The 19037-nt window shown below is 43.2% G+C and overlaps 1 protein-coding gene across 2 annotated transcripts in view; it reads left to right on the forward strand.

The window, feature by feature from the left end:
- Positions 1-211: 211 nt before the first annotated feature.
- The window catches only part of KIF5C (kinesin family member 5C), a 135437-nt gene continuing 116611 nt past the window's right edge, over positions 212-19037 (forward strand). Inside the window, exon 1 of one of the 2 annotated variants that reach the window (XM_075933349.2) lies at positions 212-692. In XM_075933349.2, the coding sequence (XP_075789464.1) occupies positions 567-692 (126 nt within the window). In that variant the 5' untranslated portion in view covers positions 212-566. The remainder of the gene's footprint in view (positions 693-19037) is intronic. The other variant, XM_075933348.2, reaches the window with a different exon arrangement.

The following is a 19037-nucleotide window of genomic DNA, read 5'->3' on the forward strand; positions in this document are numbered from 1 at the left end:
AAACAATTCACCCTGATCTAAAGACACACTGATTTCCTCCGAGCGGGGGGAGCTGTAATCGGTTTACAAATCTGCGCCTCCCGCCCCACCCCGGCTCCCGGCGTTTAGTCAGGGCCTCCAAACACAGCGGGGCACGGCTTGTTCCTTTCCCGGGCCGTGCCGGGCCGCGCCCGCACCTGTGCGCGGCGGCGAGGACTACATCTCCCGGCATGCTCGGCTAGCGGCTATCCCCGGGAGCCCGAGCTGGGGAGGGGTTGATGTAATGCGGCGAAGCCACCAACCCTCTGGGGGAGGCGAGGGGCGGCGGGCGCTGCCGGGGCAAAGGCAGCGGCGCTTTGTGTTTGCTGCTGCTACAGCCGCGCCGCGCCGCACGGGGGGCAGCCCCGCCCCAGCCGCGGCTCTGCCGGTGGATGCTCGGCGCGGGACGCTGGCCGCGGCGCTCCCTGGCTCCCCGCGCCCCCGGCCCCGCGCCCGCTGAAGGGGGAAGAGGCTGCGGGCCCGGCCCGGTGCAGAGCTGGAGGCGCTAGGCAGGCTGCTCGCCGCTCGCCGCCCAGCCCCCCGCCGCGATGGCGGACCCCGCCGAGTGCAGCATCAAGGTGATGTGCCGGTTCCGGCCCCTCAACGAGGCGGAGATTCTCCGCGGGGACAAATTCATCCCCAAGTTCAAAGGCGAGGAGACGGTGGTGATCGGGGTAAGTCTGGGGGGGGGGGGCGGTACTGAGTACCCGCTGCGGTACCGAGCATCCTGCGGCCGCGGCTCTGCAGCCCTGGCACCAAGCCCCGGTCCTCCCCCGCGCGGCACCCCCGGCCGGTCCCTGCCGCCTCCCTTTGTTCCCGCTCCGGGCCGGGGGCTGGGTGCAGGGGAACCCGCTTCCCCCAGGCGGGAGCAGGGGCGCTTCGAGGGCATCTCTTTCCCCCCCCCCCCCGCGTCCTTCCTTTGGCTGGGGGCTTATTGTTCCCCTCCCGGCCCAGCACCGCTCCCAGGTGGGTGGATGGGTGGGGGCGAAGTTCCTCGCAGGGGGAGGGGGCGGGTGGCACTAGCCTGCTCCGCACACCGCGGCACGAGGCCCGTTACCTGCCCGGGGCTAGGGCGGGCGGCAGTGGGCGCTCACTCTGCTGCGCTCCCTTGTGGGTACCTGGGGGGGGGGGGGGAAAGACAGGAATCGAGCAGAGTCGGCTCGACTCCCACTTGGGCTGCAGCCTCCCAGCCCCCAGCCTGGATGAAGCTGATGTCATCCCGCTCACTGGGCATGCTCGGCTCTCCCTGGCTCGGGTGGGACCGCGTGATTGGCAGGTGACAAACAATTTAGGGGAGAAGTTGCAGCGCCCGGGGCGCTCCCGGGTTGTGCTCCGCCTCGGCCTCTCCCCGGCGCGCGGGGTGCCAAGCCGCCTGGCGGCAGGTGGACGGGGAGAGATGTGCGGGCGCCGTGTGCGCTGCGCCCCTTAGCCCCTCGCTGTCACCTAGCAGGAGAGCGCGTTGCGGCAGCTCTTTCGCGGCAAAGTTTCTTCCCTCGAATGGATTGCAGAGCCTTGGCTACGAGTCTGCGTGCGCCCGGCGCTCCGTGCGCTTTGTGAGGCGCGGGGTCGAGGCGAGGTCGGCGATAGTTCTGTCGCATCCGGTTGGCATTGTCTGCCTTCCAGCCAAGGGAGGCGCGGGAACAAAATACAGTTTTGCAGTGTGTAGTTGCTGAATCTGCCTTGTGCTTAAAGCCATCAGTGCTTCTGTGCCATGCGTTGTTGATAGCTGCACACTAGGAAAGATGCTTTTGGAACATAGTTACAGATTCCAGTAGAACAAATAGTTGAGACCGATTGTCTGGGAGCTCAGTGTAGTAAAAATCACTTTGTGCGGGTAAGTTGGTGGTAGTTTGATAGAATGGATTGAAACCAGTCTGGGATGAAATGTTCATCCTAATATAACTAGGTCTACCTGTGGTGCTTCTTTCTACCACAAAGCCTAAAATATATATATTTAAGCATCAATTCACTAATCTGGATCCCCGTGATAACTGATTTCTGAACATGATAATATTCTTGTTCCTCAAGCATATCACACTGGGAAGTAACTTTTATAAAGGCCAAAGGTTCTGTAACCACTCAGTAGAACAGGGCTACTCAAGATGCAGCCTGTGGCCTGCTTTTTGTGGCCCATAGCACGGTGCGGGTTCAACATGCAGCCCGCCGATGGCAGCTAAAACAAAAAAATAGTCAATATAATGTTCTTCTGTTGATATACATTTTAGTAGTTAAATTCCTGGACTGTCATTGCTCATTAAAAGTGCTGTCATGTGGGTGGAAATAGGTAAATATTGCATTTTATTAATATCAGCAGAACCGACTTAAATGGGGCCCCTATATTGTGTAGTCTTGCCTTTAATCTTTGTATTCATGTCCATCAGTGTGAAAGAAGCAATTTGCATATATATGCAACCACACTTAAGTTGCGTCCCTTGGCATGTGCTGTGAGTATCATTGTGATCCCCAGGGCTTCCAAAGTTGGGTAGCCCGGCACTAGAACATATCAAACAGGACCACTAAAAAGATATGTGGTTATTTGGCTCCTTGTAGATTCTGGGAGTCGGGACCCAACTCTCCCACAAACTATTTGCTTATCCTGGCTGTTGTTTGTCTGGGGCATACTTGCAGTGAGTTCTTGGAGCTGAAGGTTTCCAATGGAGGTTCCTTACTTTGGAATGGGCGCCTTTTGTCAGTCTGCTAGCATGTGGCTTTGGTGATATTCAGTGCATCAAGTCGGCAGGGGAGAGGAACCTTTTTTGGATTGGAGGGGGCCACTGAACCACAGAAAAATCAGTTGGGGGACAAGTGAGAAGGCAAAATCCAAATCCTCACTGAGAGAGACACTCCCCACGTTCTCCTTGCACACCAGAGCATAGGAGGAGTGCAGGCTACTAGATTTTGTGTGCTCTAGCTCTGTGGGGAAGCAGCGGGGGATCTGGAGCATCAGCGAGCCTCAGAGGCCGGATCCAGGCAAGCAAGGGTTGGCATCTGGCTCCTGGGCCTTAGGTTCTCCATCCCGATGTAGGCCATTTCTGTTTGAGCTAGTATTGGTTATTGTCTGGCTTGTTAGATTTTCCCTGCCCACCACCCTCCCCCCCATTCTTTGTTTTCTGTTTTGGCCTGCAGTGATCACAGCCCTTATTTATGCTACTCATAAGGTTTATTTTTATAACCAAATACTTAGATAAGTGCTCAAGATCAATAAATGATAAGCCATATAAATGTCTACCTGGTTATTAACAAGATTCTTATTTCAACTGCTTACAGCTGTCAGAATTTATTGGAAGGACAAGCACTTTTTCATGAGATCTGCTAAATGATTAATGAAAAACTGAAATGTTTTGAGAGAAACATTATAGCAATGTCTATTTCTCTTTTTTTAATTATTGAGGGCATTGCATCAAAACAGGATATTTGCTTTCTGAGCAGATAAACTCTCATTCCTTGTGTTGTGTTGTAATCATAATAATCTCCACCACAATTAGTCTGTCAAGCAGAGGATTGTGACTTCAGGTCACGATGAATGTTTAGAATGAAGAAGAAATAACTGGCAGATGAAACCTTATGAAAGAAAGAGCTTCTTCCATGCAAATGTTGGTGATCTTAAAACACACACACACACACACACACACACACACACAGAAAATATGAAAACAAAGGTAGAATTATTTAAAAAAAATTAAAATCTATTTGACTAAATCAGTTCACAGATAAGTTGAATGTAAAGTCAGGTTTTTTTTTAATGAAAGTGAAATCGTGTCCAAATTGTAATTCTGGGTATAGCACATCTCTGTAGTCCTTTGGGAAACATTGCATTCAGTTTAAGATGATTCAGCTGAAGAAAGTGCTCAGAGCATTAGCTGCACTCTCCAAAGACAAAAAGGAAAAAACAGGTATTTTCTAGTTCTTATGCACTGGATGTCATAGTCTCTAATTCATTACATGTAAAAATTGTTTGTTTTTTTCCCCCATCATGTATAGCTTTTGGTTTGGAAGGAAAAATCTTCAGCACCTTTTGTTTATCATCTTTGAAAGCTTTTCTTATCCGGGATCTTCTTCCTTTCTCCTTCTTGTGACATAAGCACGGACTGGGAAGAAGATCCAGTGATATCCAATAAGGTTTAATTTTCTTAGTTGTAAGTCAGTTGCATTAAACAGACAAAAAACTGTATCTCCTGATTGGGATTCATTACCATGATAACTGTGAGAAATCAGCTAGTTCTATGGCTTGAGATGGACTGCATGTATGTATAGTTTTTTAATTATAAACATGCATAAGAATACTTTCACACTTCAGACATTGACCTTAATGGGCACTACTGTAATACACCGTTAATAGAAGGTATAACTAAAAACGAGGAGTCCTGTGGCACCTTGGACTAACAAAATTATTTGGGCAAGCATTTGATGAAGTGGATTCCAGCCCCCAATAGCTTATGTCCAAACATATTTGTTATGCCACAACACTCTTCATAGTTTTTGCTGAAACAAACTAACCCAGCTATCTTCTCTGAAACTCCTCGGGATATATTATTAATCTTCATTATTTAGTATGTCAGATTTAATGCACAGATCCAATAATTAGCAATACTTACTGAAAAATACTGTTTTTTGATAGAAAATGTTATTAGCATACTGCTTATTCTAGAAGAGCACTGATTTTCTTTAACACTTATAAAGTTATTAAGATGGAACTGCAAAGCTAAACGAAATAAATCAACCACAATTTAAAGATGTCTTTTTTGTTGCTTTTTAAAGGCCTCAACTTTTTTTAAGTCCAGCATCTTTTTCTTCAGCAATATCAGGATTAACTTTTCTATGGGAAGCCTGAAAAACTAGTGGAATTTTGTTATCATAAAAGTTACAAGACTGAAACATGAATAACTGAAAGGAGAGAAGATGTCTAATCTTGAACTCTTTGAACCATTACATAGAGTTTTTCTTAACTCAGGCTTCTCACAAACTGTGGGGAAAATGCCTTTTTTTGTGAAATATTCAACCTAATGCCCTCCTGCTACACTCTCCTACAGGTTGCACATCTCTGGTCCGACACTTCCGGTCTGACGTCTTTGGTCTGGTATGGTTTTAGTTAGCTGAATGTCCACTTATCAAGGATGTGGCCAAGTTTCTTGCGGTCCCATGTTTACAGCCACCAGTTGTGGCGCTCAGTGTTCTGTGCTGTTATTTAACTCTAATTTACATCTAAATGTCTTCTAAGAGCCCAGTAAGCAGAGCAAGTGTTGGTAATGCTGTTAGACAATATTGATCTCCCATGGTTCAGCAAATTCTCTGGTTCGGCACTGGTCAGATCCCAAGGGTGCCAGATTGGAGAGGTTCAACCTGTGTTAGTTATATAGCACTTCTGAAGGTTCTCAGCAACTACAGGAAAGGAAGATTTGTAATTACTGCTGTTTCTTAAAAAACAAAAACAACAAAAATCCAACCAATGCCCCTTCCCCCCACATACAATAAAGACTTCTTCTGAGAAGACTTTGTTTTTATGTGTCATGTAAAAAGCTGTGTATTTATCATGCCCATGACTCTTTCAGGATTTGCTTATCTTAAAATAAATAAAATAAAAATCCTGGCCCCATTGAGGTCAGTGACAAAATTTCCTTTGACTTGAATAACAGTGGGATTTCATCCCTGGTCTTGGTCACCTGAGCCAGCCTCCTCCATGAATCTTCTCAGACTTGGCTGTACATGTGTGCCATTTAGTATGGAAGAGCTAATTCAATTAAATGGCTTTGTTTTTAATTGCAAATTGAAGACAAATTCACTCTTAATTTTCTGGGTCCAACAATATGATGATTTTGATGTTCCATGCCCTATTTTTAAATTAAAATTATGACTCAGTCCTTTTTTTGCCATGATGACAAACTGTAATCATAAGAGTACTAAGAGGCAAAAGTAATAAATAAATTGATTTTTTTGCTGTCCACTGTTAACTAAGTTATGGATTCCTTATTGAGCTTTTTCATCAGATTTTTCAATAGATTATTGCTTAGTTTGTTGCCTTTGTTCCTCTGCACCCTCAGGGTGATTCTGTTAGCTACTTATTTTCACCTGATCTGTGTGCAAATTTATTTTCCTTGTCTTTTTTTTTCTTGTATTCTGTGAGTGTAAAGTTGTGTGTTCAGCTCAACCAGTGAAGCATTTTGCTGTCTTGGGGACCTGAAAACATGTGACACTTGCAACTACTATTCTGACATGCCTGTGTGTTTGCAGGATCTGGAACTGGGAGGGATGGATAGATACACAGGGAAACTCTGAGTGAAAATAAGCTGTCACTGTCAGTGATGTAAAAAGGCTTTTTCCCAGTTAAGTTTGTGGGCCCACAAAATATTTCCCCTCAAATTTTAAAAATAAAGAGCAAGTGATTGAATTGAATTAAGGAAAATGGAGGAACAAGTTCATTCTTTGTTCTTCTGGTGGATCTGTTTGGAAGCTTGCTGTTGGTGAAAGGCAGACACTGATGTTATTTAGTTATTAGCTATGCAGATTTCCTGAACTAATATTTCTGTATGGCCTAATGTTAGTGTTATCTATTTTCATTAAGAAAACAAATTTAATTTTTGGTTCTGGTTTCTTATTCCTTTTTATATGGAACTTAGGCCTGAACTGAGCAAAATTTTGGCATTTGCCTCTGCATACTAAATCTGCTGAGTTTTGCATGTCTCTTGTTATGCAGGCAAGATGGGGCATGGAGGGAGAAGAGTGTTTGGTTTTGTGGTTGTAACTCAACAGGATGCGTTCTAGTGTGGCACTGGTGGGCTTTGAAGGCAGTCCTTGCTGTTTCTGCTGGGCTAGAAGGATTAAATTTATGATAAAGGACATCAAAGTGTGTGGGGGAGAAAAAACTGTAAAGAAAAATAGTGACCCTACGAGTCCTTTGTACTATCATAGGATGACTTCTTGCTGAAGGAACTATCTATTGTGCTAGCCTCTGCTTTCTTACTGTGCTCAGTGACTACGTTTTTGTGACGAGGTTGAATAATTTTATTTCTTCTGTTAATCAGACACTACGGAACTTGTAGGAATATGGGGAGCAAAAGGTCAAATGATATTTCACACACAACACACAAAGGTCTTGTCAGAAGCCCATTCCTTTAGGGAAACAATCAATCTATATTTGCTTAATTTTCTGATTGTGTACTATTGTGTTTGCATATTTTCCCTTAATGTATAATGCAGACTTGCACAGAAATGATAGTGAAATTAATGAAAATTGCAATAGTAAGAGAATTGGGTTCAGAATTTTTTTTGTTTAAAGATCTTTTCAGACATTTATCTGGATCATTCACAGGGCAGCAATATCTGTATTGCTAGTGAAATTGATTTTATTTCAAAATTAGTGAAAACTAACCTGTCAATTTGTTCAGTTGAATGTTAATTTTTTTGAGGAAAATGTTTAGCCATATATTTTTTTCTTTTAATACAGCATACACAATATATACTTAACATACTGTAATTCATTTGGTGTGATATGTTTTATTGCAGTTTTTCTAGTGGGATAACTTCAGGTGGAAACATTTTCATTTGTTATAATCGTACATCTTTTTCCATTTCCTTGACAACCCCCCCCCCAACTTCTGTATTTCCATGAAGTTTAAGCATTGTTTCTATAAAAGAGCTAGTCTGAGATACCTGTAATGAAGCACAAACAGCTTGCAGAGATAATAGGCTTCAAAGATATAGGTTTATCTCTGAAGGCACAGTGAAATGAAACAAATATGTGTGTGGGGTTCTTCTCGTTTCGAAAACATGACTAATTTTCCCACACCATAAGGTTTTCCTTTAGGATGACATAAGTTGATAAATTGCAAAGTGTATTGATGACCCGATGCCTTTCATCTTTCTACTTTATGTATAAGATGCGTCATGCTGTGCTTTCTTGTAACACTGGGCTGTATTGCTTCCATGCCTGATTATTTCTAGAGATGGAACAGCAGAGTGCTGGCAGATCTGCCATTTGATTTCTGTGGTGATTTCCCTCCTATGCCAACCCATGAATTAGCTCAAGGTGACTGGGACACATCTTGTACCAGTGCCACATTTTCTTTGTTTAAAAAACTTTCCTATTGCTGCAGAATAGACATGTTTCACTAACTTAAGGACTGTAGTTGTAGCCATCAGAGTAATTGCTGGAACTGCTAAGAAGAGTTGAGTGCTCTAGTAGATTATGTTTAACAATTAATTGAGGGGGTGGCTATTTAGGAGGTGGAGTTCTTACTGCAGTGGAATAATTAGTAGAGTTGAATTTCCGGTTCTAACAGAGGAGTTAATTGTCTGGGACATGAGGGCTGGCTCTGTTGTCGCCTTCTTTATTAAAGAAATTAATTTTTGCTGCTTCCACCTTTGAAAAACAGCTAGTCCTTCAATGAATTTAAAAATAGAAAATATTGCATTCTCTGTTGTAATTTAGGGCAAAAGAGATTTAACTGCAAATATATATTTGTACACACAAGGGTTTTCTGCCACACTTTTTGGATCTCAAATTTAAATTTGCTTTCCTTCATACCACCCCATTTCTAATCCTGCCAAATTTCACAAGCTGGGCTAATACATGCTTAAGTCACTTCTAATGAACTTATTGGTCTTTTCTGTTTCTGTGAAATTTCCCTTGTGTGTAGCAGTACTGGCAGTTCTGATGCAGACTGATTACTGGTAATGTCTTGCTCAGTGTCTGAGCAAGGCTAGTGATGTGATGGCCTTCCATAACAATGACTGAGCTTTTGTGGTAGTGCTATGGTTAAAGGTTTCCTGAAGATTCAGCTTTAGGTGCTGCAGGAAAAGTTGTAGGTGACTTAGCCATTGGTACCCTGTGAGCTGGTACAGGGCCAGTGTTTTTGCATAGCTTTGAGACAGAAGTGCTTGTCTTTCAGATCAGATGCAAAAAAGCCAACATCTATTAAAGATCCCATGGGACTCTGAGAAACGATAGGTGCAAATCTCTGCATTCTTGCTGTGTTTCAGTCTGAGTTACTATATTCTGCTTGCCAAAATTCCTTCTAGAGAGTCATTTGGAAAGAGCATTCTTTGTCCTGTCCTAAAGAGTTGTGCTGCTAATTGAAAAAACAATGTTTCAACCCATGTTTGCATTTCAGTGGTGGATGAAGTGATCCTGTGTGTGTTTGTCTATAAAATGCTTTAGGCTGCAGTTGTCTGTGTATGATCTTTAACCTGAGGGGAGAAATGAAATGAAAAACAACTTCTATTTACACTCATTTGAAGCACGTGTTTCTTACAGTGCATTCAGTGAAGCAGTTCCCTTTCAGCCCTCTTCATGTGTACTGTAGGTTTTTTCTAACAGTATTTTGCAAGCCTGTGATCTACGTTTATTTTATTTTTTTAATCCTGATTTCTACAGTTAACAGTATGTGTACCAACAGTGTGGAATTGTAGCTGAAGGTTTGAAATGTTGACGTTCAGATTCTTGATTTTTTTCCTGTGATACCTGATTTTATAAAAATTCTAAAGAATTATATAAATAGATTCAGTTCAGTCATTTTCTCCTATGTGCTCTATGGCCTCTTTCTCTTGGAGAAACACATTTGGGTGATGAATTTTTTTTAAATAAATCAAGTGTATGATTTGGCATGATTTTTTCATGTGATTTTTGTCTTCAATTGTATATTTCCTTATGGACAGTCTTCTAGTCTGGGAAAAGAGAGAATTAATTTTAATTAAGTGCTCCTGATGAAGAATTTTACAAGGTAGACAGAAGGCAAGTCTCTCTCAGGGGAGGTTAAAATTTATAATTTACGAGGCGAGAAGAGATGGATGGGGGCTCTTTTTTAAAAAGTGGACACATCTAACATCTTGAAATCAAGATCTCAGCACTGATGTTTTCATTCATTGACTTCAGGAAATAGTTCTGTCTACGGTCCAATTTCTAATTTGGATATCTTCCCTTGATCTTGAACGTATGATCATGGGTTAGCATAAAACTAGACAATAGAAGCAGCCTAACGGGAATTGGGGAAACCTTTATTGACATCTGAGGGGAATGGGACTGAGTCTTTTTGAAAGTTACTCTAACACTGTGGTTCTCAGCCAGGGATTTGTGTTATCTGGGTGTACTTCAATTAATCAGATATTTACCTAGTTTTACAACAATCTAACTAAAAGCAGTAATAAAGTTCAAACTGTGCTGAACTTTATAAATATAAATATAAAGTTTATATTTCAATGGATTTGTTATAATTATATGTTAAAAACAAGTAAGCAAAATATTCAGTAATAGTGTGCTGTGATGCGTTTTTATTTTTATGTCTGATTCCATCAGTAAGTAGATTTTAAGCCAGGTGAAACTTGGGGTATGCAAGATAAATCAGACTTATGAAAAAGATACAGTAGTCTGGAAAGGGGTATGTGTGTTCTGTATCTCAGACTCAAGCTTGCATTAATTAATGTTTGTAAGGCACTTGGAAGATAAGTCACTATAGAGACACTAATAATGTCAATTCCTGGGATAGCGGCGAGGAGTCCTGTGGCACCTTATAGATTAACTGAAGTGTAGGAGCATAAGCTTTCGTGGGCAAAGACCCACTTTGTCAGATGCAACATGGCTACCCCTCTGATACTGAATTCCTGGGATGAAGATTGAGTTGTTATTCATAAGTGTGGGTATGTTCATAACTTTTTATTATCTCTATTTTTGTTACTTTCCAGTAGCAAGAACATTTTAATTCAGATACCATGTTTTGAATTTATACTGCCTCTGCCTTGTCAATAATGTTAAATGGTATCACTTTCAGTTGTCCTTGAGTGTATTCTTTCAGAAAATATCTGGGAAGGATGGTATCTCAAAGAAGAACCATGCATTCTAGAGAACACTAACTAACCTCTTTAGCTGGGCATTGAGATCCTGGACTACAGTGAACCCCTTGACTTATCCTAATAAGCCAAAAACTCCACTCCAGAGAAGCGTGATTTTGGTGCTCTTTAGAGTATCCAGCTTTGTCATATTGGCTGGATGTTGAACCTGAACAGATGTGGCGGTAAGGTGCCTGAGTCCATAGAACAGAGCTAAACTCCCATGTTGCAATTTGTTGGAAAAGGGAGCTGTGCAAGGTGCTGAAACACTAACTTTCAGTAAATCTTGGTTCCTTATTATCGCCTACTTCTAGCAACTACAAATGCCATTAACCCTTTTCTAATGAAGGCAATGTGGATATTTTAGTCAGAAGAATCCCAAAGCAAATCTCTGTATCTTCAATATGGTCCTGCCTAGCCTTTCTTTTTCCCTCCGATTCCGGTGCAAAGAGGAGAAAATATAACTGTTGTGAAGGCAGGGCATTTTAGTTTTTGACAGAGCTGGGACTAAAACTGTAGAAGTCTATCTTATCCTTTCTCTCATCCACCTATCAAATGAAGGTTGACAAATTTTTGTAAAGCACTTTGCGGCCCTCTGAAGGATAATAGTATAGTAGTGAAAATAAGTCCCCCAATTGACATTTAGTTTATCATATCTTGGATTATCAAGTCAAGACACATGTTAACAATGTATCGCAATACAGGTAACTGAAGTATTTGACTTAGTAATGCTGTTAGATGTGCATGTTTAATTCAAAACAGACCTGATTTGTGTCTTAATCTTTGTCAAAGTTTAAATGTTTTCCATGTTTAACAATGTATTTACACATCTTTAGTCAAATTGTTCACATTAAGAACCTCTATTTCATTGGGTTTTTTTGACAGTGTTACCTGTTGTAGCTATTCCCGCACATATGAGGCTTCCATAGATTATTTTTTTTCCCCCAAGGAGGCTTTTCCATGATTGTTGCATGTTTACATTTACCATTGCTTTTAATGCTGAGTTTTGATGTATGTAAAGAGTTAGAGGAATGCTAATTGCTTGCATTGTGTTCAACAGCTGGACTTGTTTATGTCTTTCTAATTTGACAGACTTCATTGTGGTATTTGTACATCTCAGGGGAGACAGTTCATAGTTGTGTGGATATTGACTTCTGAATACTCCTGTTTATTCTGGTACAGTTGTAAGAGTAATTCTCAGAGAATCCTGCTCAATCCATATGGATTCCTTGTATGATCAAAGAAGACTTTGTATGCGGTTTTGCACTCCTCCCAAGGTAAATTGAGGAGCAGCCGCTGTTAGGTTAAAAAAGTGATGCTGTTATACTGGAATGAAATGCTTAACAGAGTGCTGTCAGTGATTTTTGACTGACAAAAATTGGAAGATGAAATGAGTTTCAGACCATGGATCTTCCAATAAGAGCATGTTTGTTTTTTTCCTGTAGTGTTTTATCAAGAGTAATATTTCAGTTTTGAGTGTGAGGAATATTGGAATAATTTAAAAATGCATTCTTGAATACCATTATCCTCTCCTCCTCCTACTGGTCACTCTGTCCTTACCCCCAACACCTGCTAACAGCAGCCGTCAAGATGAGTCTCACTTAAAGATTTCCTATTTTTTACATGTTGACTTGGGAAGTACCTAATGTGTTCCTAGCCATTCACTAACCTTCTCAGCTATATGTTGCATTGCAATCAGCCTGCTAAAACAGCTGGATATATTCAGATATCTGCAGCTGGGAAGAGGGAGTCACTTCAGTGTGCAAAAAATTATCAAAGTTTGTAAGAAGATGTCTCATCTTTGTCTATTTACTACTTTAAAAGATGTAGAAATGAAATTGTGATGCTGATTGGCCGAAAATGTTTTTCATTATCATTATTTTCTAGAGTTCAGAAGGGGGAAATATTTTTACTAAAGGAATAGATCAATTGCATGATCTAGTCTCCTTTTTGGAACCAGGTACGTGCATAATTGAAATTCCATGCATTTCGTCTGCATGGCTTGAAACATTTATATTTAGTTTGCTAGATCTTGGTGTCTGAATTTTTGTGGTGTTTTTTTTTTAGTTTTTTTAAAGAAAAATAAAAAAGTACAAAATGTAGGCAAAGTTCAAATCCAACTTCCTTAAATGTGATTTTTTTTCTAAACAAAACATTGATTCATTGCAATTTAGAGAAAAAGCTTTGGAAATGAATGCCCTCTAATGAAGGTAGCAGAGCTCAGTATTAAAAACAAATTATAAATTTTGATACGTATTCAAACTTCATAGTAACAACACTGCCAGTCTTTAATAGTGCATTAGTGATACTATGTCATTGCGCATGTAACTCTAGTATGAACCAGTAAACTGTAACTCAAACTGTTACTATGTATTCTTAGAAATATTAGTGCAACCTCTATACCCTCTGGGTGTGGTTCACGGTCCCATATAATGGCACTTAGATGACTTACAGTGTGAGAGAATGTCTCCTCAACAGCCTTAGCTGAGAGCCCTCTGGCTTTTAGATCATGCTTTTAGCTCCAGAGGTTCCAGGTTTGGTTCTGCTTGCTGGCATTACAGTAGCATAGCATGTCTAACCAAAATCCATATCTGAAACATCCACAGCTTCTAATTCTGAAGTTGATTTACTTTTGTATATAGGAATTGTAATGGCCTAAGACAGTGAAATTTGTAAATAAAGTTCCTTCATTTCTAATATTTATTAGAAAGCATTTAAAAGCACTGAATGGCAACAACGCCATTACTTTCAAAACTTTCACTATTCCATCTGAGAGAATATTTCATGTTGGTTTCTTTAAAATTTTCTTCCAAACTTCCTATTTTTCCATATTGGGCTGTGTGTGGGGAGCAGGGCAGCAGAAAGTCATTTACCTGCTGGAAAGTAAATGGTTCTTCCCCTCCCACCCCCAGCCCTGGACTCTTCTCTAATCAGAAGGTCTCAAAATCTTTCTAGTGTAAGTATTTTGACACCCAGTGGAACAGGGAAGTACTATTATCCTCATGTTACAGATTGGGAACTGAGGAACAGACTGAGTTGCCCTGAGTCATACAGGGAAGTCTGTGGCAAAGGAATTAACCCTGGATGTTATGAGTCCCATGCTAGTTAAGCTAACTGAAAAATGACCCTTTCACCTAGGGGGAATATGCATAGGCTTGTTATCCAAATTGGGTAACTGAGTAATAAAGGGTTCATTGTTAGTGGAGTTGTTAACTGTGACTATATTGTTCTTTTCTCAAAAAGCTTTAAATGTCTGTATTTACATCAGCCAAGATTTGGATAATAGCATTTACCCTGCTTTATAAAGTGTTTGTAAGCTTACACCTGTAGAGCAAATCATTATTAGTTATAAAAGTCTCAGAGGGGTAGCTTTGTTAGTTTGTAACTTTAAAAACAATGGAGTAGTCCTGTGGCAACTAAGCCCTGGTCTACACTAGGAAGTTATTTCAAAATGATAAGCAGAGCATCCACACGATCTGGGTTTCCCAACCTATGGGTCTGGGCCCAACTATGGGTCGCCAAGTGTCTCCCCAGGTGGATCTGCCCCTCTTCATCCCCCCGTTTTTTAATTGCCTGGGGTCATCAAGTCTTCCTGAATTGTCAAAATGAGTCCCCATATGGAAAAGGTTGGGAACCTCTGCACACGACTATCCCCATTATTTCAAAATAAGGGGCTGGTTATTTCAAAACTAGCCAATAGCCCGTCATAAGACAGGATTTCCAGGTCTCTCCTCCATGTCCTATTCCCTTTCTATCTCGCTCTTCTCTCCTGAGCCTACGGTCTCTCACTCTGTGTCTCTCTCACTCTGTGTCAGTGTCTCCTACTGCCTCCCCTCCTCTCTCAGCTCTCCTCTGCCTCCTGCCTCTCTCTCCATCTCTCTTTCTCTTCTCCTCCTCCTGCCTCTCTCTCTCTCTCTCTCCGCTCTCCTCCGCTCTCCTCCGCCTCCTCTTTGTCTCCTCCGCTCTCTTCTGTCTCCATCGGGGATGCACGCTCATCCAGGCCCCGCCCCCTGGCCATATACATCCGTGCCCCGCCCCCTTCCCCTCCCACTGTGACGCCTGGCTGACTTCTGCGCCGCTCAGCCAGGCCACCGTGGTGGAGCAAGCTGTGCAAGCGGCCTTTTGGGCCCCACACTCCCCATGCAGCACAGGCCGCCCAGAGAGAACAGCCAGCATTTCAGGCAACAGCGCCGCCCAGAGGGAATAGCCAGCATTTCAGCGTTACAGACTCTCAGACATTGGGCTACAATATATATGATAATAGCTTTCCATGAGGAATAACACTGGTTTTGAAACAGTTATTTCAAAATAGTGGTTGTGTGGACGTTCCACTGCTGCTCCTTTGAAACAGTTACTCCCCAGAGTCATTCACAGTAATTATTCCCCAGTGCTTCCTAGGGCTCCAAGTCGACGTAGTGCATCCACATTAAGGGAGCCTGCCTTGGACTAATTTTGAGGCAAGCTCATCTCATCTGACAAACTGGGATTTTGGTCATGACAGGTTATTATACTAAAATCTTTGTTTTTTAAATAGTCTACCTAAAGCATAGAGTGACTTTGTTGGGAGGGACCAGAGCTTAATGAGTTAAAAAGCAAATATTCTTTGGTCTAGCATTTAATATTTTAATATATTATGACCTCTCTTGCACATTTTAGAATGCTGAAAGCAAAGGTGGACTTTGCTGAATTTGCATTTGCGATTAACTTAGCTACACTGCACAGTGAATGTGCATGTCTCATCAGGTAATCATTAAATGAGACAGGACTCTGAGGGATTCATTATTAGGCTTGACCAGACCATGTGTTCCTTTTAAAATAATTTGGTGACCTTTCTGTTCTCCATCAACCTCCCCCTACACACAGCTCAGATCTTCCTGCTGCTGCTTCCACAGTGCTTCGAAGATGTTACCTTTTTATTACTAAAGATGCAGCAAAAACACTGCTATGCCCTTATCTCTTGACTACAGCAAATAGTTCTCTAGTGTTCCCAATATACAGTAAAACCTGCACTACCTGGAAAACTGTAGAAACTGGCCAAAAAAAAAAAAAAAAAAAAAAGCAGGGCAGAGGGTAGGGGAAGGAAACTGGCCCTGTAAGTGCTGGGATGCTCCTCAGATGAGCATGCACCACGTACCTGGGGGAGGGGCAAACGGCAGCTGGAAACAAGGAGCAAGGGTCTCTGCTCCCCCCGCAGCTCCTGTCACCCCCAGCAGCCCACCTCTGCCATCTCCACCTCCTGCCCCCTGGCTTCCACCCCCCACACCAGGCTGCATCCCAGCCCCCCCCCCCCGTGGCTCATGGCCCCCCAGCAGGCCACATCACGGCCCCCACACAGCTCCCGTGGGGCCCCCCGTAGCCTCTGCACAGCTCCATCCCTCCCCCCCAGATAACCAGGATTTTTAGGTTACCGGCACGCCCTAATCCCTGGGTGTGTTGGATAACACAGGTTTTACTGTATAACCCTTAAATTGGTTAGAAAATCAACTGCTACAATGATTTGGCCTGTTGACCTATTTTTATTACTCCTTCTTTGAAGCTATCTGTTGGCTGCCTCTTCTTTCTGATTCTAACTTAACTGATCTTCCTTTAGGAAGTGCCCAACTTCTCCTAACAAAGTCAGAGTTCAGATGGTTGTTCTGAAATACACATTTCTTTATATACAATGAAGATTTGTGGAGTGTGTAGGATTTTTTTGTGTCTTGTTTTAGCTTGCTTCTAAGTGCTGTTTAGGTCTTCGCAAATGTTGTCTAAATGTTAACTCTGTGTCTAATTGTTTTGGAATAAAAATGGTTCCTGTCTTTGCATCTTACTACTTTCATGGATCCTTTCCCCTCAAAGGATTTTAAAGCGCCTTTCACACGTCAGTGAAGTCTCTCTTCTCCCATGTGAGGCTGTATCCTCAATTGACAGACAGGGAAAGAGAGGCACAGAGTGACTTCCCTCAGGATATTTTGCAAGATGATGTCAGACCTGTGGATGGGATTTAGGAGTAGAATGAACTGACTGCCAATTCTCTGCTCTCAGGATTAGACTACAAGACTTTGCTGCCTTCCATTTTTCTCCTATGGTACAGTCTTGTAAGGGGTAGGTTGTTCTATGCCTGTCCTATAAGTGATAACACTGACTGATACCTAAGGTTACCAGGTAGGTTTAGAAAAAATACCAGACACACTTGATGGGGGAGGGGGGCCTACTGGCAAGGGGGGGGCAGGGGCAGCATGGCTGGTCACAGAAGATGGGGGGCGGGGCTGGTGGGTGGGGGGCCAGAGGCAGTGTGGCTGGCTGGAGGAGATCGGGGGTGGGGGTCAGGCAGCACAGCTGGCCCAGGGAGATGGAGGAGGAGGGGTCGGGGCCGCGTGGCTGGCCGGAGGAGGAGCGGGGGCAGCGGCAGTGCGGCTGGCCAGGGGAGATGGTGAGGAGGAGAACCAGCTGGCAGGAAGCAGGTGTGGCCGGGAGGGGGTCGGGGGCAGCAGAGCTGGTCGGGGGGAGGGGGGAACTGACCCGGGCACATGCAGATCCCAGGACGCTGTCAGTCCTGCGCATGGTCCGGAGAAGCATGAGTGAGTCCGGCTGCGGCTCCACCATGCGCTCAGGAGCAGGGACAGGGCTTCTCCTCCTCCCCAAAGCGTCATACGCAGCCAGGACTCCCAGCGTTGATCATGCCCTGCCTCCCAGCCACTCCTCCAGCCCTTGCCAGGCTTCCATCTGGCGCCCAGTCAGAAATCCAGGAAATACTGGACATTCCACATGTCCGGTATTTTCTGGATTTTTTTTTATCAGACAGAGCACCCAAAAACCAGACTACCGGACACTTGGCAACCCTACTGATACCTAGTTAATCTGAAATCACATTTATGACCATCTTCCTGAAGCTGGCAAATGGCCCTGTGACTTCCTGCACTTGTCACAACTGTGGAACATGCAAATCTGAATAATCCCTGTCCTTTAATCGAAAACATTTGAAAGACTGCTTATTCAATTTCGTTTACAAAACTGACAGTGCTGTTCACTCGGAACTGATGAACTTGTTTGCTGCAGTAACGAATGCTGCATTCAAGAGACCTCTCATGTATCAGTCACTCTAACAGAATGTGCTTCCTGACAGCAAAGCATTCCCCTTGTGCTGGGTGGTGTTCTTGATGACTTGTTGTTAATCTTGGGAAAAATATGTGCCAAAAAATTCTTCACACAACATCTTAAAATTCTGCAAATTTCTAAATATTTTTTGTCAAATAGCACACATTAATCACACCAGTTTGAAATATGTGGTAAATTATTTTAAAATACCTCAGCAAGTGTGTCTGCAATAATATACATAACAAAAAGTTTTAGGAAAAGGACAGATTCTTTACTAGGCATATTAAAACAGAATGTTGAGTAATTCATTTAAACTCCAATACAGAAATGTATTTCCTACGCCCCTCAGAGTTGGTGCAAAGGCGTGAGCAGTAAGGGTGAAACCCTTCTGCCAGGTAGCACCAGCAGCAGCCAGGGCCGGGTTTAATGTCTAGGGGTTCCTTGCTATCCATCTCACATAGAACTGGCTCGAGACCCCACCCAGTAATCTGGGAAATTCACACAACACCCTTGGGCACTTCGGGGAGGCAATGCTTGGAGTCTGAGTGTAGAAAAGAAATCTCTTATTAAAGGGGCAGGAAGTAACGTGGAATTAATTTGGGAAAACACCGCAGAGAGTGTCCATAGGAAAACACCACACACACAGAGTTTACAACTAAAACCAAGTAAACATCTCAGCTCAAGAAGGTTGGACAATGTGAATGTAGGGTGTGTGTGTGTGTGTGTGTGTGTGTGTGTGTGTGTGTGTGTGTAAATATGGAACGTGTTTTTTTTGGGGGGGAAGGGGAGGGTGGGTTTGTCAGGCAGTTGGGGAACCTCTCTCATGAAGTCTCTGGCTGACCTCTAGCCTCCTATTTAGTCAAGCACATTTGTTGCTGTCCCCATACGTCCTTGCATCCCTAATACCATCCTGCCCCGTGTCTGTGCTGACAGCCTGTTAGCTCCTGTGCCTTTCCCTAGTGTGTCCCCCCCCTTAGAGTCCCCCAGCATTCTGCTGCGCCCTGCTCTGTCCCCCGTCTGTATTTCAGGTCTCCTCACTTGTCTCCATGAGTGGGGGGAGAATGGGCTGTGAGGAATTCAGCTCTTTTCCTCCCTCTCTGCAGCTGGCTGCTCTGACTTGAGCC

Source organism: Pelodiscus sinensis, chromosome 7, assembly GCF_052426305.1.
Source record: "Pelodiscus sinensis isolate ZL-2025 chromosome 7, ASM5242630v1, whole genome shotgun sequence".
In the NCBI taxonomy this organism is placed as follows: domain Eukaryota; kingdom Metazoa; phylum Chordata; order Testudines; family Trionychidae; genus Pelodiscus; species Pelodiscus sinensis.